The sequence below is a fragment of the Tetrahymena thermophila genome (genome assembly GCF_000189635.1).
Source record: "Tetrahymena thermophila SB210 genomic scaffold scf_8254446, whole genome shotgun sequence".
Lineage (NCBI taxonomy): Eukaryota > Ciliophora > Oligohymenophorea > Hymenostomatida > Tetrahymenidae > Tetrahymena > Tetrahymena thermophila.
In genome coordinates this window covers 64,576-90,921 of record NW_002476226.1, presented here as the reverse complement: position 1 = coordinate 90,921, position 26,346 = coordinate 64,576, and the positions used below count along the sequence as shown (strand labels likewise).

Sequence of the window (26,346 nt, the reverse complement as noted above, 5' to 3'; positions counted from 1 at the left end):
AAACCAAATCAGTTTAGGATTTATAAAATAAATAGAACTGTATACTTTTGAAGTTTGCTTTTATGAAAATTTAGTTACAGATAGATATTTTATGTTAAATTAAGAATTATTTACAAAAATAAATATTTGCAGTTATTTTTCCAATGGGAATATATTGTAATATTTAAATATATTTTATATTTTTGTAAACTCCTTATTATAGTTTGACAACAAATTACCCAATTATATACGGTAAATTTTTTTAATAAATATTGATTGCTTAATGTTGTTAAATGCCTATATTTAACAAATTAACACGTTCGTTATACTACTATTCTCTTAAATACATTTAAAATTAATTTTGAATGATTAAATGAATTTTAGAAATATTTTTTATAGGAATATACTAAATTATTATTTAATTATAAGTCAAAAGAATTAAGCTTAAAATTATTGAGAGATTTATAAAATAATAAATAAGTTATTTTAAAGTAAATTAAAATAAAATTAATATTCGTTTATAGTTAGTCATATAAATATTTTTTATATCACTCAAACTAATTTTTATATTTAATGGTTTTTTTAATTAAAAATTAATAAATACTTTAAATATAAGACTGAAAAAGTAATAATTAATTATTTAAATTTAGTTAATACATCAATTAAATATAAATTTTTTGAATTAATAATAATGTAATTAAATAATAATGAAAAGGTTAATTAACATAGAATAAATAACAAAATATTTTTTAGTCAAGAGTCAAGTCTTTTTGTTTTGATTATTAAAAAGATGAAGGTAAGTTTAAACCTGCATACTAATTTCATTAGGATATATTCTAAAATGATATTAAAGATACAGCATATGCTAAAGGTGACGATCCATTCAAAAAAGTATTTACGCGATTTATTTTTATGTTTATAAAAAATCATGGCTGAGGAGAAAAATAAAAATCCAAAAGAAATCAAGAAGTTAGCAAAATTCAGGATAAAATTTATTTTTTTTGATTTATTATTGCAAAATATAAAATTTATAAAAAGGCGCTTGATGTGTATTAGAGAAATCAAAGCCCAGTTAATTATCTCGAAAGTAATCCATAAAATGCATGATTATTCAGCTATGTATTAGGCTTAATTGGTTGTTTATTAGATTAAGTTAAAATTTTAAAAGTAGAAGGAAGAACTAAAAATAAATAGACCCAACAAAGTTACACAGTATAAAACTCTTTAAGAGCTACTGCAGCTTTTGAAATTGTATTTCCAACAAAAAATGGTTAAGTAAGGTTTTATGTCATATTATTGGCTAGTTTGTAGTTTAATATTTTATTCATTAAATGGAGGCGGATTATCAATGAGCAGAGGACTAAAACGAGGATTTGATGGAGAACTAGAATTAATTTCGCTCTAATTTTAATGCTTTAAAATAGGCTCACCTGAATTAGTATTAGATTTTGTTTCTAAATCTTAAATTCTCATTTAATTTTAACCTAAATTTTATTGGGAGAGCCTTTATACATTTGATTATATTAACTGCGAGGGAGTGTTTTAATTTGTGATAACCTTACCCTTTAAAGAGTTTTAGTTGAGAGACTCGCTAGCAGTTGCACTTTCCTCAATAATTGTAGGAATATTTTACCTGATTCTTCTGTTATTATAAATATAATCCATATTTTTATCGTCATATTAATGATTAAAAGTATGTTCGTTTTTAATGATAAGCTAATTTTGTGGTCTTTAGTATTCAATTGGATAATTTAATTCTTTTAGAAAATTAGAAGATTAAATTGTTTAGTATTATTTATGCTAGGGCTAGGTTGCTTTAGTAAAATTTTGATTTTGTATAATTTATCCTTAATTTTCATTTTACTTGTTTTCAGGAGAAGACGGAATTCCATTCAAGTATTCTATTTTACTTATTAATTTAATGTTATTTTGTTATTTTTATGGTTATTATGAAATAGAGATAGTGTTGTTATCTTAAGACTAAATATCTTAGATGTTAATTGTTTGAAATTAATCTATTGCTTTGTTGTTTGTCTAATATGCTTCAAGGACAACATTATTGTTTTATGGATATTCTTCTTATTATATTAGAGTTTTAGAGTTAAGAGGAACAATTTATGAAAGTTTATTTGTAAAAAATTTATTGCTTTTTTAAATTGCATTATTTTATTTATCTGAAAGCTCTGCATTAGAACGAGCGTTAGTATCTTCATTAGTTAAGTCATCTTCTAGAGCATCAGAGCTAAATATAAAATCTGGAATAATTCCTTAAACTATTTAACTCTTATCTAATTTTTTTTATTCAGGTTACCCGAGATTAAGATCACTTGCATAGCTATTAGAGAATAATGATATTATATAAAAAATAAGCGATGCTCCGAACAGAACGCACAAATAAATTAGAACATACATTTTATATGAAGTGTCAAATTTAAAAGGATTTTGTGGTTTAGGATTAATATCTGGTTCAGTTTAATTTAATTATTAGTTGTTAATTAATGTAAACTCAGTAAGGTGTTATGTTGAGCATTAAATTGATTGTAGTACATTATTTTAATAAAATTTTTTTAAAACCTGAACTCCAGTTGTTAACCAATCTTATTCCTTCTCATCCCAATAAGCACATGTAAGGTTAGTTGTGTTAGATATATACAAGCTAGGAATTGCATATGTCATATTGAATATTACTGGTGATGCAGTAAGAATAGATTTAACATCTACTTCATTTCCACTAGCTAAGTCTTTGACGGTTATAACAACTGGATTGGAAATTAAATTTTTTTTATATTTACATCCGTTAGTGCAGTTTTGCTGAGAAGAGGAAGCCAAATCCATAGGCTTCATTAAAATTTCGAGATATTAATTACTTTTAACCATATTTTTAGGAATAGAAAATTAGATGGAATTTTGAATACTTAAATTATAATTTTCATTCAGTTTTTTAAAGGCATTATTGTGAATAACAATGCCCTTGTAATTAGACCTATCAATTACTATGGTTGGATTAGAAGATGAATTTACTTAATTCATCATTTATAAATTCAAAGCTTAAACCTACTAAACAACTTACTCAAAATACTGCTTGCTCTAGAAATCTGATAGTTCTTCTACTCTAACAATATCAATTAAGTTATCTAAAATATACTAGATTCTTTAACTGTAGCTAGATACTTAAAATTTCATAAGAGTGTTAGTTTTAAAAATGTTCATTAAACTTTAAAATGAACTATTTTTAATTAGATCTCTTTGATCTGTCCAAAGTTGCAACAAAGTTATAATCTAGTTAATACTTTGAATAATAAAGTAAATATTTTATTAATCTTAGAAAATTTATTTTTAATTACTTAAGACCTTATTTGTTGTCTCCCTATTAATCTAGATTTTGAATGCTATCACTTATTATATTAATATACTGCTTTACAGTTTTCTTTGCTTATTTCCAACTATCATCTGTCCAGTTACATTACTCACCTGATTTATATATAAAGAAATGATCAGTATTAAATAAGTAAAATATATACAATTATTTTGAACAGGATTTCAATATTAATATTTGGTTTTAAAAATATAGTTTTAATAATTTCTTACCTTTATATCCTTAATTACAGATACACATAGAATACCAATTACTGTTATTTATTGGTTTACATTTTCCATGTCCACTGCAATTTATTTAGCTATCGCATTAAATAGGAAGATAATATTGCTAATCTAATTTAGACTACTTACTAAAGGTTAAGTTAGTTTAGATTTCTTGATTAGAAGGTAAATCTCCTCTATAAAAGTAAACCTGATCAGCTATGTTTTTAATTTATGTAAGATTCGGCTTATTTTATTCATCAGTTATTTTTTGATTAAAAATTTGATTCATAATTTATGGTTAAGGTTTTCTTGTTGTTGATGGTTGTACGTAACTATAGTTTAAAGGGATAATGACTGTCTAAACAAGTTAGTTGAGCTAAGGATTAACTGGAGTTACTACTAATTAGAGGTTAAACTAATTGTAATTTTAATTTTCTATATTGACATTGAATTGATAATTAAACTTCTAAAATCCAGATGATGTTATTTTATATTTTTCAGGATAAGTTTGTAGATTAATGTTATCTATGTTATAGATGTAATCAGGAATATTTAAATTTTAAGTGTTTTTAGCTAAAATGTTAATTGAGTATTCAAATAGATTGTATTTGCTAAATACTTTTAATGGTGCAAATGACCACTGATCAACACTAATATTATAACTGGTAGATGTTTTATCATTTGATTGAGTAACTTATACATTTCCTGTAGGTAATTATAAAGAATTAATACCAAAATTTGAATCAAGAGAAAATATTTGTGCCACTATATCGGTTATTGAAAAACTGAATTTACAATTCAGCTGATATTATGCGAATTTATTTAGTACTACTAAATTTCCTTTTGGATCTAATAAGGTAAAAGTGTGTAGCACATTATTGCCAATGCTAATATTAGGAAGAGAAGGAGTAATTTAAAAAGTGATTCCATTTAGAGGTTATAAGTTAATCGAACATGTTATAGATGCTAGTTATAGTTTATAAGCAGCGTTAAGAGATGCAGTAACAGTAAAAGAACTACTTCCATTTGGTACATTAAAGGATTAACTTTATTCGACTATTTTACTGTTAAAATCAACTTATATTTTTATTTCAGGTTTTTCAAAGCAGTAAACGCCATCCTAACTTTTGAGTTAATTACTATTGCAGTAAGGAATGCATTTATACTCCTATGGACCTGTGTAGAGCATTACAGAACTGCTTGGACAAGAAGTGCATCCGTTATTGTTGTTTACTAGTTGACACATTATACATGCATTGTTCTTAAAAACACCTCCTAAATCAGCAAAATATCCTTTTATCTAAGAGCATTTGCTATTACCAGGTTATATCTACATACATTATGCATTTGCATATTTAAATTTAGGACCTTTATTTTAATTTGGAGGATTATCGGAAGAATCAGGTAAAGTGTATGACAAAGGGTCCTAATAACTGAATGTTATATACATTTCAAAACCAGGTTAGCAAGAAAGGCAAGTTGGATTATCTTTTCCATTATAAAAGCATTAATTGCAACCTGTTGGGCAAAACTAACAATAATTGTTTGGCACATTATCTAAATTTAAACTAATTCCTTCATTTACAATCTTTTAAATATTTAGGTATTAACTTGGGCTACATGACTATAAGGTATTGCAATCAGATAAAATTTTTTATGCCATATTCTAAAGACAGTTCATTTAGCAATTAGGTTCTTTTGTCCAATCAAGAAATGGTAATTTTTAATCACATTATTTTTAACAAAGTACATTTTACTATTACTTTTTTAGAGGAGCAGGACAATTTTCATAGCACTTACCCATCCAATCTTACTATAAATCTGGAAGAGAGATCTAAGAGCCATTTCCATTTTAAGTTTCTATCTAAATTTTATTTGATGTTTGGCATTAACCACATATAGTAGTTTTTCCCTTAATTAGAAATTATGCACGTTTACAAGTTTTAGAAGGCAAGCATGTATTTCCTATTCTAAAAGTATTTTGAGGACAGTTTTTCATCCATAACCCATCAAAACTCACATAATTGTTGACAGGACTATTTGAAATATCTTCATTTTAACAACTGTTATTAATGAGAATGAATTCTTAAGAGCACTAACTGCATTAATTTGATGAATTACATTTTAAACATCCTCTCGCACTATTTAATAATAAACATAATTTTTCTTTAAACATTTTAATTTTACAATAAATAATTACCAAGGTAAGCATTTGTTGATTTATCCTATTTTTTGTTAAAATGTTCCTAAAGGACAATCCTTGACACAAGTTCCATCGTCTACCAAAAAATAATTTTAGGAACACTGTTAGCAAAACTACTAATCAAATATGCATTTTTAACAATTTTAAATTGAACAATTATTGACACAATTTGTTGTAATAACTTAATTTGTCACTACTGATGAATTATAAAAAAATAACTTTTTTACTCTACTATTATCATCATCTTTTGCAGAATCATAGCTTTAATATTAATTTTATGAGGAGCACCTTAGCTGGCACTTACCATTTACTATTTAATAGTTAATTGAGTCGAAACATTGCAAGCATTTATCTCCAAATTAGTTGCATTCCAAACAATTGCTTTCGCATGCTACGCATGTATTTGTTAATTTGTTAGTATATTAACCAGTTGGACAATATACGTAATTTGTTTCTTAAATTAAGGTACATATATAATTCAAAACATTAAGTTACAGAAAATATCCTGAAACACAGCTTGTACATTGCAAGTTATTAGAGGAGTCTAAGTTGCAAGAGTTGCAAAAATTTGGGCACGGTTAGCATAAACCACTGCTATCAATATAATTGTTTGCTTCACATATATAGCACTACCCATTTGCGTTGCATTATATACCTTTAAATTAAAAAAAAAATATTTTGAATTAAATAATGTATTTATAAAAATAAAAAATGAAATTAAAAATTGCTGTGAATAATTCAACCTAAAAATGAATATTTAGAAGTAGTCTCAAACCTAAAAAAAATAAAAAATTAATTTCTTTGTATATAAACATGAATTTATTAATCGTGAATTTTTTTATTTCTTTGATTTGAGATTAAAATTCACCTGAATTACTTCTCACGAATATCCAATAAATATAAGTTAATCAATTTAGACTTTTTTTTCTTTCTTCTAAACTTTGAATTCTCTATTGATGTTTAAATTAATATATTACAATTAGCAGGGCAGCGTGTACAAATCATATTATTAGCATATTAACCAAATTAGCACAACGTATCTACAGGTACACACGATTTACCGTCATCTGATTTTGTAAATCCCTTTATGCAGCTTCCTACTTATGTACTACTTGAACATGAAGCAGCAAATTGTATAGTACATTTAGAGCAAACATTATTGTTATTTATATAACCATTCATGCATTGTTGACAATTTCCTTGCTAGTCGCAGCTTTAGAATAAAAAAAATATTCAGATAAATAAAACTCATTACTCAATCACAAAAATATTTTTATTTAAGTATTGCTAATAAAAAAAATATGAATAAAAGCTTATTCATATATTTAAGTTATTTTTAAAAACCTTCAATAGGATTTTGCTAAGTAATAAACCTTAGTAAAATCTTTCATATTTATTTGTGTGTGTTGTAAATATATAAATAAAAGAATACCTTTTGCAATTAGGATCTTAACAACGAAGGCAAGTCTAAAGATATGGACTAATAGGAGAAGGTATTGCAAAATACCCTTAATTACATTCTGTGCAGTAGTTGTATGATCCAGAAATACAATATTTACAGGAAGCATGGCAATAACTACATACATTTTGAAACTAATTAGCTAAATATTATCCAGGTTGAGTGCATGTGCTTAATTAGCATTTATTACTTATCAATTGATAACCTACTTCACATTAAATGCAAATCAAACTAGTTTAATCATATGTGCAAGCCATGCAGTTAGGATCACCACAATTAAAGCTATAAATTACAGATGAAGACAAGACATCATTTAGATTTATAATTAAAGCGCATATTAAGTAAGATATATTAAAAATAAGTTTCTTCATTTTGATTGTAATGAATTGAATTTATTTTATTATTGAACAGAGATTATTCGAAGAGAAGCTTAGATATGTTATTGCTCAAGAAAAATAGTTCCCTCTTAATAAAAGTAGAATATTTCCTTATTTTATTTTAAATTGATTGTGATAGGACTTCTTATATCTTTAGAAAATATGCTTTTCTTTCTCTTTTCTTTTTATAAATTAAATTGCTGACAAACAAATGATAAAAGAAAAAATAATTAATTGATTAATCTAAAATTCATGTTAATTCTTCAGAGTTTTCGAATTAAATCAAATAAATAAATACATGCAAAAAAGTATCAAAAATTAATTAATTTTTCATAAATGAGGCTCATATTTATTAATATTCCAGCTAATAAAAATTCAGGATTGTATTTCACTAAAAAGTATTCATATTTGAATAATCTAAAACTATCAGTCAGCAACACAAATTAATCAAAATCCTATAAATTAATAAAATTATAAACTCAATTAAATTAAATTTTGAAGTTCATATTTTCTTACTTGTTTCATTGCTTTAATAATTGTCTTAGGTCAAAAAAATATTTTTTTCAATTTCTAACAAATATATTATTAATATTTCTATTTTAATTTTTTCTCATTGAAATAAATGAGCTTTCATTTCAATTTTGTACATTTTAAATATTTAAAGCTTAAATTATTGAATGGTTTTGTTTCATAAATAAAAAATATTTCATCAGATAAATTTTAAAATTTGCTTTTTTTAAATAAAATTAAAATTAATCCAAATAATTTTGAAAATTAATAAAATAAATTTAATAATTTTTGTTAAAATTAACTTTAATTATGTAATTTTGAATAATTAATTATCTATTCTTTGTTTTATTAAAATCGATCAAAAAATTACATGAAAAATTAATTTTCAAAAGTTTAAAATTTAAAAAGGTATTAAAATTTAAATAAAAGTTTAAGAAGATTTTTTTAGATTTAATCAACTTTTTTTATTGACCTTATTTTCATTAAAAATTTATGATTTGAAAAGATTACATCTATATATACAAACATATAAATTAGCATTAGATATTCATTATTTTTATTTATAATATGCTTAATTTTTTACAAATTCTTTATCTTTAAAGATATAAAAGTAAAAGATTAATGTATTGTTATTTAAATTCTTTTGAAATTATTAGAAATGTATTTAAATATTTTATTTTTAATTATTAGTCATTTAGTATAATAATTAATTTTGTCGCCTTTATCTCATTTCTAAGAAACACATAATTACATAATTTAATATTATTCTAAATTATAAGGTAAGTATCTGATAAGTATGATACTTTATTTGATATACTTAAATTACAAAATTTTATTAATCTGACAGATTAATTAACTTTGATAATAAATAAATATTTACATTAATACCAAAAATAAATATTTTTAATGATTAAATATCTTGTTGCTTATTAATTTTAAATTTATATTTCTATAGAGTTATTATTTAAATAAATTTTTATTAGCTAATGGTTTTATTTATGGTCCCTCATACTATCATAAATGGTATTGCTTATTTAATTTGTATAGATAAAATTTATTTAAAATTTTAGTAATAAATAAGAATTAATAAAATCTGCTCTATGAATAATAACCTTTAAAATGATAGAATAAGTTAATATTTTTATTTTTATTTTATCACACTACTATTTTAAATTAGATAGTTATTTATTCATATATTCAATATTTTTGCATTTACACAATCATTTCTATTATTAGATTTTACTTAAAAGTTATTTGTTTATTAGCATCTTTTTTGGTTATTTTTTAATATTTAAAATTTTATTTTTCAAAAAATATAAAAATTTTTTAATGTAAAAATATAAGTGAATACTACATTAAAAAAACTATAATGGTTAATTTTATTCTGATTGATAAAAATAAAAGCAAGCTACTTTAAAATTTAGAAGTTGAATTTAAATAATTTGAGAGCTTTTTATATTTATCAAAATAATTTAACAAGCAATTTGCTTTTCTTTTTCAAATTTAATTAGATTTGATTGCATAATTAACTTCATTAAATAGGATTTTTCTATCTTATCAATAATTATCTTACAAAGATTTAAGATTTACAGTTTTTGTGCTGTAAAAAAAACACTATGATTTAATTGATATTCAGAAATCAATATTTTTTTGTCTAGAAAAAATTTAATAATTTGATTAAATCTATTTGCTATAAAATATAAATTAAATTTAGACTTTTTTGTTTTTAAAATATATTTTTCAGAAAATTTATTTTGATTGATAGATATATTTAAATTATTTAATCCAAATAAAAAATGAATAATTGTTGGTTTATACGTCTAACTAACATGTTAAGCTAATGTAATTTTAAATAAATAAAAATAATATTAATTTTTTATTTTATTTTCATTGTAACCAAAACTCACAAGGTTTTTTCAAATTTTAAATTTGGAAATGTAAAAAATATTAAATGCAAAGTATTAGCTTCTGTTTTTCAAAAATAAATTTCTTACATTGATAAATTTACTAAAAATACTTTTTTTTTGATGAAATAATCAAAAAAATAATTTTTTATAAATATCAAGTATAAAAGCAATCTTAATTTTGTAAATTGTTAAAACATTAAACAATTAACAACATTAACATTGCCTTCCTTCTATTCTTTGATACAGATATTTAATCTCTTCAAAATTAATAAATTGCTTAATTATTATTTTTTTTGAAAAATTTCTGTCAATCAATTTGAAAATAAGCTACTTTTTTAAGAAATAAGAAAAAGAAATAGTATTTATTAAAACAAGTATTTAATGATTAGTTTATGTTTTTTAATCTCATTTTTCTTACTTTTAAAAAAATCCAAGTAAAATGAACAATAAACAAGAGTAATACACATGTATTTTTCTCTTATTATTATATAGACTTATTATAATCTGAAATTTAAAAGGTTTATTATTTGTAGATGAAACCATCTAATTTAAAAAAATCATATCAAATAATCATATTTAATAAATGTCATTCATAGTACAAATTTGAAGAGATATATAATTTTATATATGCTTTTATCATAAAAATAAATTCTATAGAAAGAATAATCTACTTTAGGATGGTAGTATCTAAACAACATTTGCTGTAAAAAAAAAAGATACAATGTAATATAATTAAATTTTTTTGAATAAATAAAAAATTTATCAAAATTTAGAATCTTATTTCAAAGAAATATAAGGAGTAAGCTCACCCTACTCGTATTTTTTATTTTTAATTACTGTTCATAAATTAAAATGGATTCTTGATGATAAAATACTTGTGGGTAATTTCTTATTATTATCTTAAAACTATCCTAACGCAAATAAATGAAATATATTGGAATGTAAGCCAAAATATTCACATATTTTTATTTAGGAAATAATTAAAAAAAAAATAGATTAAATTTGGAGCAAATTTTAATATGAAAAGATATATGGGAAATTTTAATAAAGATTTTTTAAATTAAAAACAAATATATATAATAATACAAATGATTACGAATTAAATAATTGTATCTTTTGTTTATTTTTAGTAGTTTATTTTATTATAGTAAGTAAGTAAGTACGGGTTTACTTAATAGTAAGAAAATGTTGTTAAATATTTTTTTTATTTTATATTTTAGTAAGTTCAGGCTACACATTTTGTAATTTGAGATGTTATTATTAGTTTAGATAAATTATGTACAGAAATGGTTAAGAATTTTTGTTCATTTTTTCGCTTACAATCAATCAATCAATCAATACTGCTTCAGTCTATTACCACTTCACTCAAAACTTTTTCGTAATGGGGTGATATCAGGGGTATTTAATTTTGTAGATCTTTAGCTTTCTGCTAAATTTTGTTCTTCTTGTTGCTCATCAAATTTAATAGATATTTTTGCAATTATTTTGCAAGGGTATTTTTATAGAAGTTCGATAGACTCTTTCATTTGCTAATCTTAATATTCATTTTCGTTTTGTAGAGGTAATAATCTGAATTTCTTATGATTCACATGAATTGGTACTTTTAGGCAAACAATGTCAGTAAAATCATAATCTTCAGGAACAACCTAGAGCTCAAACGTGTTTTTGAACACATTACTTTTGTATGAGTTTTAGGATGAGTAAGGGAGAGTCACCTTTTCAGGTTGATTTTTGTAGACATTTTTAGAATATAAGATATTTGTTTCGTTTAGGTATGTCTTATTATTTATATTAATCACTTACTTATTCACCAATCTTGTTTTGTATTGTATCTTGCTTGCTTAGCTTTCTTAGCTAATTTTACTATCATCATTAATTATAAATGAGAAAGCCTCACCTGGATAAATGTTTATGGTGTTAATATCCAAACAAAAAAAGTTTATGGTTTTTTTTTGGACAGCTTTAGAATTAGCTTCACATTCTTTGTATTTATTTTCACGGGTTCCTTTACAGCATAGAATGCTACCAAGTTTACGGAAGAAGCTTTTTTGTATCTTAGGAATATGTTATGTAATGGTTACTGGAAGACTTTTTTTATTGCTAATATTGCTAATTATTTGTATAGGAATAGATGCAGATGATAATAAAACTTATCCCTCATACTCAATTTAGTCAGAACTGCGAATGAAATTGGTTCCATTTTGAGATGATACTTCTTATATCTTATTAATCATTTTTGCTTAGCTTTATTGTTATTAATCAACAAATTGAACTATTTAGCAGGATATTTAGTATTCAACTTTAACACTGAGTTCATTGTCTAATCTGAAGCATTCACTAGAATCAAAAATATCGGAAATCTCGATATTTAATGGAATTTTATAAATATTAGGAGCCATTTAAGACTTTATTTGATAGACTTCACTACGGACGCTCATTATTATTTCTTCAAATATTATTTGACTACCTTTGTAAATATTTTCTTTGCTTTCAATTACCAAAACAACAGAGCATTAAGTATTAATTGTTTATTTTGCATCAAATAAAATTTCTCCTGTCAAAGTATCATTAATTTTTACTTAAGTATGGTTAAGAGTCAAAAAAAGCTAGCTGTTCTTTGAGTTTGGTAAATCAGATTATAAAGCAGGTGCAGCAGCTATAACAGCAGCAGCAGCACTAGAGTGTTGCAATTGAGTTTTAGACATTTTGCAAATATGAATTAACAATCAAAATTAGTATTCAGTTGTAGTAGTTAGTGTATTTTAGTAATTTAAAAAGAATTTTTTTTTTAATAAATATTAAGTTTTTAATTTTTTTTTAATTTAGTTATTATATTTGAATAAAAAATCTTAATATATAAAGGACAGTCAGAAGAAATAAATGATGTAAATAAATATCTTGCTTTTGTTAGTGAAGATAAGTACTAATTTTAAGATTTCACCAAATTAAATTTTGTTATGTTCCTTGCATTTAAACATATAACATTAATAGTCTAGAGAATTTAGTGGTTGAATTTAATTAAGTTAGTGTGGGGAAAACTTTGTTAATTTATGATAATAATGTGTGTAAATACAAGCAATCATAATGCATATTCCTCTATTTCTGATTATATTCAATAAGATTACTTCATTTTTTAAGCCATAAAAATTAGATGTATCTGTTTACAAATTTTACTTAATTTCCACTAATTTGAAATACATCACTTCTAATTATTATCATATTTCATACAATCATAATCTTTTTAAATTCAAAAACAATTTTTAACAATTATAATAAAATATATGTGGTATATTCAGTCAAGCACTACTTATTTAATTAAAAATTAGTTTTTAAAAAGTTACTCTCGTCTTATCCTCATCTATTCTAAATAAAAATAGTAACAAGATTTTTGTCAATGCTCCTTTCTTTTTATTTAAATACTTAAAATAATAAATGATTCATCTTAATTGCATAAGTGCATGATAAATCATTCAATTTATTTCAAATGCTATTTCTGATCAATTTCTAATCTTTTTGTATCTTTAATGGATTTATTTCTAATTATCATATGGAGAATAATAATTTAAGATCTTAGCCAGCCTGCCTATCCAATTAATTTATTTTGCATATTTAAGAATCAATTAAAAACAATTAGATTGTTTTCTTTTTCCAATATGGAGATATACTTTAATATATTCAGCATCAGCATCTAACGCTAAAATAAATTTATCTAGCTAAAAAAAATTTATAATTTTAATAAGATAAAAACAAACAAAAATTATTGTAAATCAACATTGAAAAATCTATCAAAAAATTTAAAATTTATTAATTTTCGAAAATTGACTTGATAGAATACGATTAAGATTATAAAGCATTACCTACTTTTATTATTATTAATTAATTGCAAGTAAAAAAGATCTTTCTTGTTCTGTTTTATCATATCACCTTCTTTTAAAAATATTATGCCAGTAACTTGGGCTTTTTAGCTGTGGTGTTTTATAAATGAGGTACTAAATATATTTAACTAAAAGTATGACCAAACTAATTAATACTATCAAGATGCAAATATTATTAAATAATATCTATATTTGAAATTGTTATAGCTTGAATAAAGTTTATAATCTTAATAAATAAAATATTAAAAACATGAAAAATAAAAAACTATTTACTCAATTTATCAATATTAAATGCCTGATAACTTTTTTAAACACCTTTTAATAACTAAATTATTATAATAAACATAATTCTAAGCTATTAAGCATAATTATTTAATCTATGTAATAAACCCTTAGGATATTACTTGTAATAATTAAATAGCAATAGTGCTATAAAATATTTGATATTCATTTATGAAGCTTTAAAAATACTTAATATACTTGAAAGCATTTCTTAAAGAACCTAGAACAATAGTTTAATTAGCAACTTAGTACATTTTAAATAAATATTTTGAATCTTAAAATAAATAATTCAAACTAAAAATAGAAATCTTAAAGTATTTTTAATGGTTAAGCAAAATAAATTAAAATACTATACTTTCTTTTTAAAAAATTTCAAAAAAGAAAATTTATTTGCGGAGTCAGTGATATTTTGAGTCTATTTATAAAACAAAACTTGAATTAGATAATTTATGCTAAATCAATCATCATAGCTTCTTTTTTTAAAATTAAGATAATTTATTATAAAAGTGTAATCACTAATAATTTTTTAATTGAAATTTTATTCCATTAAAAAATCAAGAAAAGTTAACAATATTTTACATCAGCAAATTGTTACCAAAATTCTGTAAATTTTTTCAATCATTAGTTTATTTTTTCTCATAAATACTTTTTGTTATTGCCAACCCTATTATCAGGGCCTCATGTTATAAATATTAATTAATTGATCAACTTTTTTATTTATTTGCAAACAAGACTTACTGTATATACTTTACTAGATTATGAAAAGAACTCTAAATGACATGTCATAGCCTCAAATTTTTATTACTTTGAAGTCTAAAATTCATTAGCTTTCTTTTTCACTAAATTTTAATTTAAAAAAAGTTGTAAGTTAAAAAAATGATCAATAAAATCAAAGGTAAATCAAAATAAACGTATTTAAAAATATTTGATTATTATTCTTAAATGAAAATGTAAATCATGGTAATTATAAAGATCTATGATCTATTTATTAGTGTGGATTACATATCATCAATTTAAATAAAATCACATATTTTATAATCTCATTCTATTTATTTAAAATAATGACAAACAAAAAAAAATTTTGATATAATAAATTTTTAAGTCAAAAGTCTTTAAAATATTATAAAAACTTAAGATATAACTAATAACTATTATAAAGATCTATTTAATATAATGCTCTTATATAAAATATTCAATAATTTGATAATTTTATTTCAAAAAATTAAATATTTAAAATATAATATCAACAAATTATCAAAAATATATTTTATATACTTCTAAACACTTTAATGAAAATATTAAAATAAGTATAATACAAAGAAACTCATAAAATAATAAATAAATTGATTAATTATTTAAAACCTTAAAAAAAAAAATCATTTTAAAATATACAAACAAAATATTAAATTATTGTATTTCAAATAAAATATAATAATTTATATATTTATGAAATCCCATTTTAAAGATGTTCTAAATATAAAAATAACGAAAATTATTAAAAAATTATAAAATTTTTTGCAATATAAAATCATAATCAAGTAAATATTATTTATTTATTAAATAGCCAATATTTAAACTATTTTTAGAAAATTAATTTTTATATTTATTAAATAAAAACTATTTAAGGAAATTAATTATTTCATTTATTATAATAATTAATATAAAATTATAATTAAAAAATTATTTTATTTAAAATTAAATAAAAATGAAGAAAAATTAAATTAAGAAAAATGTTTGTATTGATTGAATGAAATATTATTCGTTAAACATAAAAATAAGAAAAGAGAATAAATCATTTATTTAATTTTTATGAAATTACATGCTAGCAGCTTTAAAATGTTGAATTAGATTGATAATAAAATAAGAAATACATGAAATATACAATATGTTAAACATTAGTAAATCTGATTTATATGTCAATAATTTGCATACCAAAATACAATAATTTGAATATGGAATAGTATCAAAAAATTTGAGAATAAAATACGATGGATTTAAGATATTTGGCGCGGATATTATATTTTTTATGGTACAATAATTCAAATAGATTTGAATAAAATAAAAGATTATAAAGATCAAGAATTTTTGATAAATAAATTAATATACAAAATAAATAAATAATCAATAAATAATATAGGATTGAAAAATACAAAAGAATTTATTTATTCAAATTAGCATTATCAAATGGCAGGAAAAGAAGCTACTATTATCCTATTAGATATGGGTAGTTCTATGCAATAGTATTTAGGTGATAGAGGAACTAATGGTTAAAAAAGAATCGAAATAGCCGTTAATTGCATAAAACTCTTATTATAACAAAAAATGTTTAATACAAAGACTCATGAAGTTGGACTTATTTTATTTGGTCTTAAAGATGAAGGTGACGATAAAATTATGTATATCAGAGGTATAGGAAAGCCTGATATTGACTTTTTAAAGAATGTTCAAGATTTGAAAGATTATTAATCTGATGAATGCGAAGGAGGAGATATTTTTGAAGCTATTGAGCAAACAATAGATGTTATTCATGATTACGTTAAAGAAAAAAAATATGAAAAGAAAATTCAATTGATGACAGCAGGATTTGGAAAAACCAGCTACAAGGAAAAATAAATAATGGATTTAATTGAAAAGGCCAGAAAGGTATTTTATTTCATTCATGTTTTGCAAAAAAAAATATTTTTGCTATCACAATCGCATATTGAAGAGCATCTATCTATTTAACTATCATAATTTGAATTTTTTCCCCTTCATTAGAAGCTCTATCCAAACCTCCCCCTTTAGAATTAACTATAATTTTACTCTGATCTTTTTTTTTTTCAAAATTAATAAATTAGCATTTTAAAAGTTTTAAAGTATATTAAACACATTTTTTTTAATTTTTCTAGGAGGGCAAGATTTATTTTTAATTAAGTGTATTAATTGTTTCAAAATATCATTTTTTCATATCAAAAAATTTCAAAAAATAATTATTTATTTTTCATTTATTTAATAATAGAAATATTCAAAAATTTAATATATTTTTAAATATTTAAACAGGTTCAAACTAAAATTAATGTTATTGGTTTTGACTTCTTAAAGAAATATAATCCTGAAGAAAGCAATACTGATGTGTTGAAAAAAGACGATGCTGCATAAAATACCAGATAAAATTTAAATTAAAAGCTATTCTCAGTTGTTAAAGATGAATTAGGTGAACAAATTCAACTTTTCCCTTCAGATGTTGCTATTAAAATTTATGAGCAGTTTAGAACTCGTCAAGTTAATCTTAGATCAAAGTTTAATGGTGATTTGTAGCTTGCTCCTAATCTCAATATAGCAGTGCAAATGTTCACAAAAACTTCAGAGGAAAAACTCCCTGGCTTAAAAATGTATTCATTAGCTGTTGACTTTAATCCTCATTGTGAAAGCGGATAAATCGAGCGTGATGTAATAATGGCACTTTAAGAAGATCCAAACTTGAATCCTATTGATAAATCTAACATAACTAAGGCATATCATTATGGAAAATAACTCATTCCTGTTACTTAAGCTTTGGAGGCTTAAATGAATTATACTTCAAATCGTGAATTGAAGGTTTTAGGTTTTGTAGATTCCAAAAAAGTTCCAAGATAGTCCTTTATGGCTGGTGTAGATATTATTATTGCTAATAAAAATGATTCTGTTGCTAAAAAAGGTATTGCTGCTCTTTGTCATAGTATGATCTAAACCAATAAATATGCTATAGCCCGTTATGTATGGCGTAATAATGGTGCTCCCAAGCTTTGCGTTTTGACTCCATAAATTGGTAAAGACTATGAATGCCTTTACATGTGCTAAATTCCTACTTCTGAAAGTGTCCGCGATTTTTAGTTTAATTCTCTCAAAGAAAGCACAAAAGAATAACAAGATTTAATGGGATCTCTTATAGACAAAATGGATTTAATGAATCTTGAAGATGGCGAAGAAGCATTATAGATGAAATACACTTTTAATCCTACCCGTTAATACTTTTATTAAACTGTTTTCCATCGAGTATTTAATCCTCCCGATGCTGATACTAAAATTCCTCCACTTGATCCTAATATCAGAGACTATATAACTCCTGAAAAGAAGGTTTACCCCAAAGCTGCAGAAGAGTTAAAGAAAATAAAAGAGTCTTTCTAACTTTAAGAGCAAGAAATTAAAGACGAAATTTCAAAGAAAATTTTTTGGTAATAACTCTTTAATCCTAACTATCAAGTACCTGCTGCAAATATTAATGCTCCTCAAGTCTAAATTAAGATGGAAAACGGCTAGATGGAGTCAGAAGATGTAGAACAGTAAGCTTAAATTCTTGTAGATGTAAAAGAAGAATTAGAAAATATTCCTATCTCAAAGAAATTTGCTTTCGACGATTATAACAAAGACGATGTAGTACGCAAGGTTTCATCAGTATCGCCTGTTGATGATTTCTTCAAGATGATGACAAACAAGCGCGAAGATCTCGTTTCTGATGCTATATCACAAATATAAGGTATGATATCTCAGTTAATAGAAACAAGTATCCGTGGCTCTTATTATGAAAAAGCTCTTGAATGTATCAAAGCATTTAGAAAAGGTTGTACTTCAGAATACGAACAGTTAGAAGCACCCAAATTTAATAATTTCCTTAATACTTTCAAAGACAAGTTGTTAAAGTCAGATTAAAAAGGATTTTGGAAAATGCTCATATAATAAGGTATAACTCTAATTACAGATAAAGAAAGCACAAAATCTAATTTTACCACTAAAGAAGCTCTCTAGGTAAACAATATTTTAATTACTTTTAACCAGTTTTGGAATTCGCTCAATATTAATCACACATTTAATTATAAAGTTAAATTGTAAATTTGCTTATTTTTTAATTATTATTTAATATTAAAAGTTTTTGCACTAAGAAGAAGATGTCATTTAAAATATACCTGAAGTAAGAAAATAAATCGAAGATTATGATATCATGGACGAACTAGAATGAAATGACAATCAATTATTTATTATCTCAAATCTTTTTGAATTCTCTAAAAAAACATAGTTTTTTCTTGAATTAAAATTTTTAAAGAATTTGATAATTAATTAAATTTAGTAATTAAAAAGCTGATTACTAAATTTATAAAATCCCCCTCCTTCCAAAAATAATTGTTTAAGAATGTGTGGGAAAAAAAAAAATACATTTCTCAAATAAAATTATCATAATGAAGTTATTATATATAGTTTGTAGTACTACTGTAAATAATATTACATTGTTATATTAAATATATTAATTATACTTTATTTTTTTATTTGATAACTTAAACTTAACTAATTAATTTTGAATTTTCTTAATTTATCATCAAATAATCCAAGAGTACATTTCAACTGTAACCTAATTGTCAGATTTATTATGATGTTTTTTCTATTGTATTTTTAGTTTTTAATCTCATTTTACAAAATTATTTTTTTCAACAAGAAATTATCTGATTGAAGAACTGATAAAATTGAAATATTTTAACTTTAAGATATTTATTTTATGATAAATTTTTAGTGATAATAATGTAAAATTTAAAGAATAAAATAAGATCTGTAAGGAATTTTGCCTATTTGTTTCCGAAATATTTCTTTTTTTCTATTTATTTGTTCTAAGAATATAAATAGAAATTTTTGAACATAAAAGAATACAAAAATACTAATAGTTTTGTTATTAAATTGTAAGAAATAAAAATTCCATTAAAAAGTGCTAACGTATAAGTTAAAACGAATGCAACAAATTATTTAATTATAAAGTAGAGATAACAAATTATAATGTTTATTGTTTAAAAAATGAATTTTAAAATAATTTTGTATTATTTTTTGAATTTGATCGACAAATAAATATCATGGTCTAATTATTATGATTATTGATTTCTTTTTTATAAATATAATTCTGCACGATAAAAACAAAAACATCTAATTATGATAAATATGTGTGTGGATGGATAGACGTAGTGGAATTATTAGAAATTTAATTAATAGAAAGAAAATTAATCTATTTCAATAAATGTACTTAATCTGCATTTATTTAAAATGAGCTTATTTAGAAAATTTTTGATTTTAGATGCAAATTACTCAAAATAGTTCTAACAATTTCTTTCTTTTCTTTATTAAGCTTCTTAACAAAAACTCTAATTTTTAATAGGAATTTTTTATTTTTTTCTTGTAGATCAATTTTTGTTTTATTCTTGCTTATCTTTTTTAGAAGCTTTTTTTGAATATTATTATTATTATTATTATTATTATTATTATTATTTATAGGTTTGTTGTATGATATGTATGTATGATAAATGTTATAGATAAGTAAGCGAGTGAGTTATTGAGTTTGTTGATATAGGATAATTATACTTATTAATAAGAATACTTAATGAATGTATAATTCACATCCTTAATCATGGAGAAGAAGATGAGCAAGTAGATGAGGAATTTTTAGATAGCTCATCAAATTTATCTGGATAGAAACGCTATATAAATATTTCGGAATGCATATCATACTCAAAATTCTCTATTGCGTTATCTATTGTACAATGCACTCTTCTAGTTTCTTTGATGTATTAAATAATATTTGGATTGATAGAAAATCTCATAATCTCTACTATGTCTCCGTCGTAATATTTTCCTGGCAAAATTTCAACTTAGTTAAGCAAGTAGCAAGTATATTTACCTTTCACTGGTACATTAAAACCATCAAAAGTCACAAAAGTTGATTCAAAAGTATCACGCTTTTCAAAAAGTGCAAGACTGAAATCCAAGAAACCTCTCGCATCTAAGTAAGTAGGGAAACCCTTCTTCTTCATATAGAGATTTGTCAGATTTTAATCATTATCACCACCAAATAATTCAGAAAGATTAGGATTGTGGCCAACATAAAGCAATTTATGAGAAAGAGAATTTAAATCGAATTTCTTATAGTGGAAATAAAAATATTCTTCACGTGATGCAGTATGCAGCATTTACTCGAATAGCTTTTATGACTCAAGATGTGCTTAATATATCTAGGCTTAAATGTGATTATAATCTCTATAATACTCTGAAATTTCTTTGCGTAGCTGCTATCTTTATTTAATTACATTTATAAACTAATTTAAAGCATCGTGAGTTCTTTTTGCGAATGAACTTTATAATTTTATGAGCATTTCGCAAGGACTTTCAACATCTTCTTAATGAGGATGAGAACTATCCAACAAGCCTATGCAAGCATCTTTAGATTTTTAGACTTAAGTAATTGGGCGAAATTGCATCAAGGGACAACAATTTGCATCTACTAAATTTATAATTGAACCCTTTTCATAAAGGTATTAGTTGATAATAATATCATCAGGAAGCAAGAAGCTGACTCTGTTTGGCAGATCGTAGCCTCTAGGATTCAAGTTTACCACAAAGTTGTATTTGACGTGCTTTTAATCTTCATCAGAAGTGCTATCACATGTAGTAATTGTAGAATTGCTACCTGAGGTGTGTACAATCTTTTTTTATTTACGAGGAGCTTTGGTTTTGACTATAATTTTTCTTTCTATCTCCATTTTTTCGTAATAATGTCTTATTGTTAAACTTTGGTTAGTATATGTAGATATGATGATAATTTGTGGATAATATAATTGAATGATTAGATTTTTAATTTATCTTGTTTATTTTTTCTTAAAAAATTATAGATATTTTTTTACAAAAATTGATTATCTAAAAATTAATTAATGAATGAATTATAAATAGTTCATGTTATTATCTAATTGTTTGTTTGATTAACCTTTTCTTTAATCAATCGCCTTAAAATTTATTATTGTGACAATAATAAATACTACCTACAATTTTTTCAAACTCAAAGAACGACTAGCAACAAAAATTCTTTAATCTATTAATTCGAAATCAATATAAGAAATAAACCTTTCGACTAAGCATCAAAAAATTAGTTAAAACTCATTACTAATTTTACTGATAAACAAAGTCTGTGTTAATTTCACGTAATTTTTATTAAAAATTTATTCTTTTAGTAAATTTAATTTTACTATTCATGATAAAAAGCAAACACATACTCACACACTACAAATAAATTTAAAGAAACAAGCAAAAACAAACGAGCCAATGAAGTAACAAATAAATCAATCAATAATATAATAAAAGCTAAAATTTACTGAATTCATAACTAATTCATTATTAATCAATTTTATACAGATTTCACTTTCTATATACAATATCATAATGACCAGGGCGATATAGGAGAGTCACAAATACTTTGCTTTCATCTGTTCCTTCAGGAAGGATGATGATATCTGGGTTTACTTTGTTAATATTAGAGTCTAAGTATATAATCTTAATAGGTACATTCAGATAACTTATCAATGCCATTATTGGTATCTATTAGTTTTTAAAAATTACCAATTAAATTATTTTTATTCTTTTATAAAATATCAATTATTCAAGTCAAAAAATATTTTTTATTTTTCTACATAAACTATTTTTTCACATATAATTTAAATTAAACCTTAAAATCAAAATAAATTCCATTTTCACCTATTTCGTTCTTTTAAAGTTCTTTTTAAGAAAGACCTGTTTTAAAAATAAAAAACAAATAAATTTTACCTGATCAGCTTCTTTGTCAATTGGATCAACTTCACAAGCACAGAACTTTTCAATTGTCATACCATTATCAATGTAGTTCTCAAAAAGAGCAGCATTCATTTTTAAATATCCAGAGGTCATAAATCTAAGATACATAACAAGTGAATCAGAAATGTATTTCTCAATGAAGATTGACATTCTATTTTTAAAATTAATCAAAAATTAACTATAAAGCATAGCAAATCATGTATCTTAGAGAAATTAAAATGTTCAATTAAATTTTGATTTCAATTTTTTTTTTGTTGCTTAAAAATATATTATATATGTTAGTTGTCTATTTATTTTTTAAGCAAAACCATCTTTTATTTAAGTTAGATAATTTATTTTTTTTTAAAAAAGAATATAATTTATACAGTTCATTATGACTAAATTCAGGTTTTGTTAGTAATTCTAATTTTTCTATCATAGGATCATAAAAATCGTCTAAAACCATTTCTTCATATCCGACCTTTTTTAAGTCTTCTTTAGACTACTTAATAATTTCTATTATTTTGTTTTATAAGTCAGTATCTTTAAAGCTAACAATGTGCTCAAAAATCTAAAATAGGTAGGAACGGTAAAAGCAGCTTCCATCTCTTCTTACTCTCCTAACTTGAGGGTATGTATCTTTTAATATCTAAAAGAAATTTTAATAAATTGTTTTAATTTATTTGAATTTATATTTTGTAATTCAATTTTTAAAATGTGCTCATTTAGATTATAGCTCTAGCTTATTTGAGAGCTTCAGATGCTATATAAAGAAGCATTAAAAGAATAAGGCTTTTAGAATAAATTCAAAAAGCAAAATTTTACGAATATTTTTTATAAGAAAGCCATGTTATTCTCAAATTCTTTTTCAAGAACATCTAAAGACTAAAGATCGCCAATCAAAGGTGAGTCTCCTTCAGCTTCTTTTTTAATAAATTCTAATTACTGTTTATACAGCTCTTAATCAATAACAATATCTTCATGATGTTAATTAGCTGAAGAATTATCACCGCTATTATGCTATTAACTTTATTAGTTTTACTATGAATCCATAGGCTTAAAATTTAAGTTTATTTTGCTTAAAGAATTTTATAAAGATTTATGATTTTATGAACCTATTCTGATCTAATGAATAATATTAATAAATAATTTCTAAGTTGCTCTTTACTTAAATAATTCAATTCTATAGAACTTTATTTGTATTTAATAAATGATATGCGTTTCTAAATAACTCAATATTCTTATTTATTATCATATTGACCAATTATTTATTTATTTTAATATTTAATATATTTTAAAAATTATAAAGAGTTTTAAATAGCATTATTAATTTCCCCTAATTTTATAAGATTAAAATGGGTTATTCTATTTTATTTTTTTTATTAGTATTTATTAATTATAATAAATAATTAAAAATATTAAAGATAGATATTAATTTGTTAAAAACATATCAAAATTTTTTGATACATTTATTAATTAAAATTTACGCGTGTCATAATATTACATTTTTTTTAAGTAAGTATTAGATTGTTTACAAAAAATAGATAAATGGAAGCACTGATAAAAAATATATAAAGCGCTTAGGTTAGTTATTAAATACTAGGAGATGATTCATAGATTTTGTAGATTATTCTTGGCTAAAATTGTTAAATAATCTGCCAAACTGATTCTATTCTAACTATGAGCTCTGAAATAAAGATGGATAAATATAGATAAATTAAAAACAAAAACAATGGAATTTTTTCCAGATTTTGGTAAATTATTACAATTAAAAAACAAATATAGATATATAAAATAATTTCTGATCACATTATTAAAATTAAAGAAAGAAATGCAATTATTATTAAGAAATTTTGAAAACTTTAAATATCTAGGAATTATCTAACAGAATTGTGCGAATTGAGCTAAAATGCATATTATAAACTTAGTAACCCAACAAATTAAATTCTACATTTAGAGCTATAAAAAAGGTTAGGTAAATAAAACAAATATTTTATTTAGGTTTGCAATTTTTTATTAGCAACATTATAAAATTATTAGGGAAAGTTCTGGTTTTAAATGGTTAGTTATTTAGCAACTTGATTGTAAAAAAGAGATCGCTTTTGGCAATATCTAGTTTTGATGATATTGATTTAAAATGTCTTGAGTTTGAGTATTATAATTTAATTATTTTAAACTTATAAATTCCCTCATTATTTTTTAAATTAAAAAAATTTTTCAGAATTATGAAGAAAATATTTAATAGGGGTTAGTAGCGTTCAATTAACAATATTATTTTTTTTTAATTTGAAAATAAAGAGGAATCATTTTAAAATATTTTTGAATAATATTTAATTATTAATTAATTAACTCTAAAAGTATAAAAACAATAAAAAATAATGGAAATTATATATCAAAGCAGCAATGGCTATAAATTAAAAATCCTGATCTATACTTTTTTGTTTAATCAAACAGTAAAATTCTAAATATTAATAAAGGTTTGCTCTTATATTTATTTATATTCTAAAAGGAGCAATTTTAGAAAAGGAGTTAGGTGAAGATGAAAAAATAATTATCAAATAAATTTGTCTTATTGCTTTTTCGTATACATGTAAATTTAGCTACGTATAGAAGGATAAATCTGGATACTTTGGAAATCTACCATCTGATCAAATAATTCAAATATCAGGTCCAGGCATAGTATTTGTTTCAAATGATTAAATATCTCATAGATTTCCTCATTATAATCATAATACAATTTACCCAAATTTGAACGATATTGATTGAATGATGTAAAACATAAAGAGCCTAAAATTAATATTTATAAAAAAACTTCTCAATTTAAAAAAATGGATGCATGTATAAAGACTTAAATAATATGATTAATAATTATATAGTATTTATCCATATAAATAAATCTAGCTTTGTTTATGAAATTTTAGTTAGATTTATTTCTATTGTTTCAGAGTAGCTTTTTTACAATTAAAGAATAAATATAAAATATATTCTCTAAAAAAAATAAATTTCTTTAAAATAACATTCAATTACGATATTAAAATTGTTAACTTAAAAAATTAAAGATATCATTCTTACTGATATTATTAATTTTATCATTAAATAACTAAGAAATAAATTAATTATTTAGATTAATTTATGGTTTAGTAAATAAATAAAAAGTTTAAACTTCAAATTTTTAATCAAAAACTTTTTATTAGAACGAAAATATAAAAAATAAAAAATTCAATTTGAAAAAATGAAGAAATTAGAGATACGTAATTATCTAGGATATGTAATTAATTATTTATTTGTAAATCTATCCAAGAGGTATATATTACCTAAAAAGATTTATGTATATTTTAGATAAAAATTAAATTAAATTAGGTAATAAATATTAAAAAGGATTAAATTTTAGAATCTAAATAAAAAGGAACTAAAAAATTATATTGTGAGAATAAAAATTTATCACCTAATTTTATGTGTGAAAAGAAAGAAAATATATTTTTAGATTTTATTATGGCTAAATATCAAAACTTTCTAATATCTGTAAAGTAAAAATGCAAAATAAATTAAGTATCTTTTATAATAATTTATTTTATTTTATATG

General features: G+C 22.6%; 6 protein-coding genes across 6 annotated transcripts; 2 read left to right on the top strand and 4 right to left on the bottom strand. All coding sequences in view use genetic code 6, as the record gives it.

Moving 5' to 3' along the window:
• Nucleotides 1-732: 732 nt before the first annotated feature.
• TTHERM_00492480 (latrophilin/CL-like GPS domain protein) lies at nucleotides 733-7,594 on the bottom strand (the record flags this gene model as incomplete). Its single annotated transcript, XM_001023140.2, has 6 exons — nucleotides 733-3,268; nucleotides 3,324-3,450; nucleotides 3,568-5,702; nucleotides 5,762-6,419; nucleotides 6,742-6,977; nucleotides 7,197-7,594. The coding sequence occupies 6 exons, from the start codon at nucleotides 7,592-7,594 to the stop codon at nucleotides 733-735; spliced, it is 6,090 nt and encodes a 2,029-aa protein (XP_001023140.2).
• A 3,784-nt stretch (nucleotides 7,595-11,378) lies between these two features.
• On the bottom strand, nucleotides 11,379-12,722 carry TTHERM_00492470 (hypothetical protein; the record flags this gene model as incomplete). Its single annotated transcript, XM_001023139.3, has 1 exon — nucleotides 11,379-12,722. The coding sequence occupies one exon, from the start codon at nucleotides 12,720-12,722 to the stop codon at nucleotides 11,379-11,381; it is 1,344 nt and encodes a 447-aa protein (XP_001023139.1).
• Nucleotides 12,723-16,358: 3,636 nt separating this feature from the next.
• TTHERM_00492460 (Ku70/Ku80 beta-barrel domain protein) lies at nucleotides 16,359-19,149 on the top strand (the record flags this gene model as incomplete). The annotated part of the gene is made up of 3 exons (XM_001023138.3): nucleotides 16,359-16,817; nucleotides 17,214-18,938; nucleotides 19,060-19,149. 3 exons carry the CDS (start codon nucleotides 16,359-16,361, stop codon nucleotides 19,147-19,149), a joined length of 2,274 nt encoding a protein of 757 aa, XP_001023138.1.
• A 1,423-nt stretch (nucleotides 19,150-20,572) lies between these two features.
• Nucleotides 20,573-21,703, bottom strand: TTHERM_00492450 (hypothetical protein; the record flags this gene model as incomplete). The annotated part of the gene is made up of 1 exon (XM_001023137.3): nucleotides 20,573-21,703. The coding sequence occupies one exon, from the start codon at nucleotides 21,701-21,703 to the stop codon at nucleotides 20,573-20,575; it is 1,131 nt and encodes a 376-aa protein (XP_001023137.2).
• Nucleotides 21,704-22,352: 649 nt separating this feature from the next.
• Nucleotides 22,353-23,816, bottom strand: TTHERM_00492440 (peptidase C65 otubain protein; the record flags this gene model as incomplete). Its single annotated transcript, XM_001023136.3, has 4 exons — nucleotides 22,353-22,532; nucleotides 22,758-22,935; nucleotides 23,150-23,412; nucleotides 23,589-23,816. 4 exons carry the CDS (start codon nucleotides 23,814-23,816, stop codon nucleotides 22,353-22,355), a joined length of 849 nt encoding a protein of 282 aa, XP_001023136.2.
• A 495-nt stretch (nucleotides 23,817-24,311) lies between these two features.
• TTHERM_00492430 (biogenesis AIM24 protein) lies at nucleotides 24,312-25,529 on the top strand (the record flags this gene model as incomplete). The annotated part of the gene is made up of 5 exons (XM_001023135.2): nucleotides 24,312-24,517; nucleotides 24,638-24,738; nucleotides 24,804-24,915; nucleotides 25,122-25,216; nucleotides 25,273-25,529. 5 exons carry the CDS (start codon nucleotides 24,312-24,314, stop codon nucleotides 25,527-25,529), a joined length of 771 nt encoding a protein of 256 aa, XP_001023135.2.
• Nucleotides 25,530-26,346: the final 817 nt, after the last annotated feature.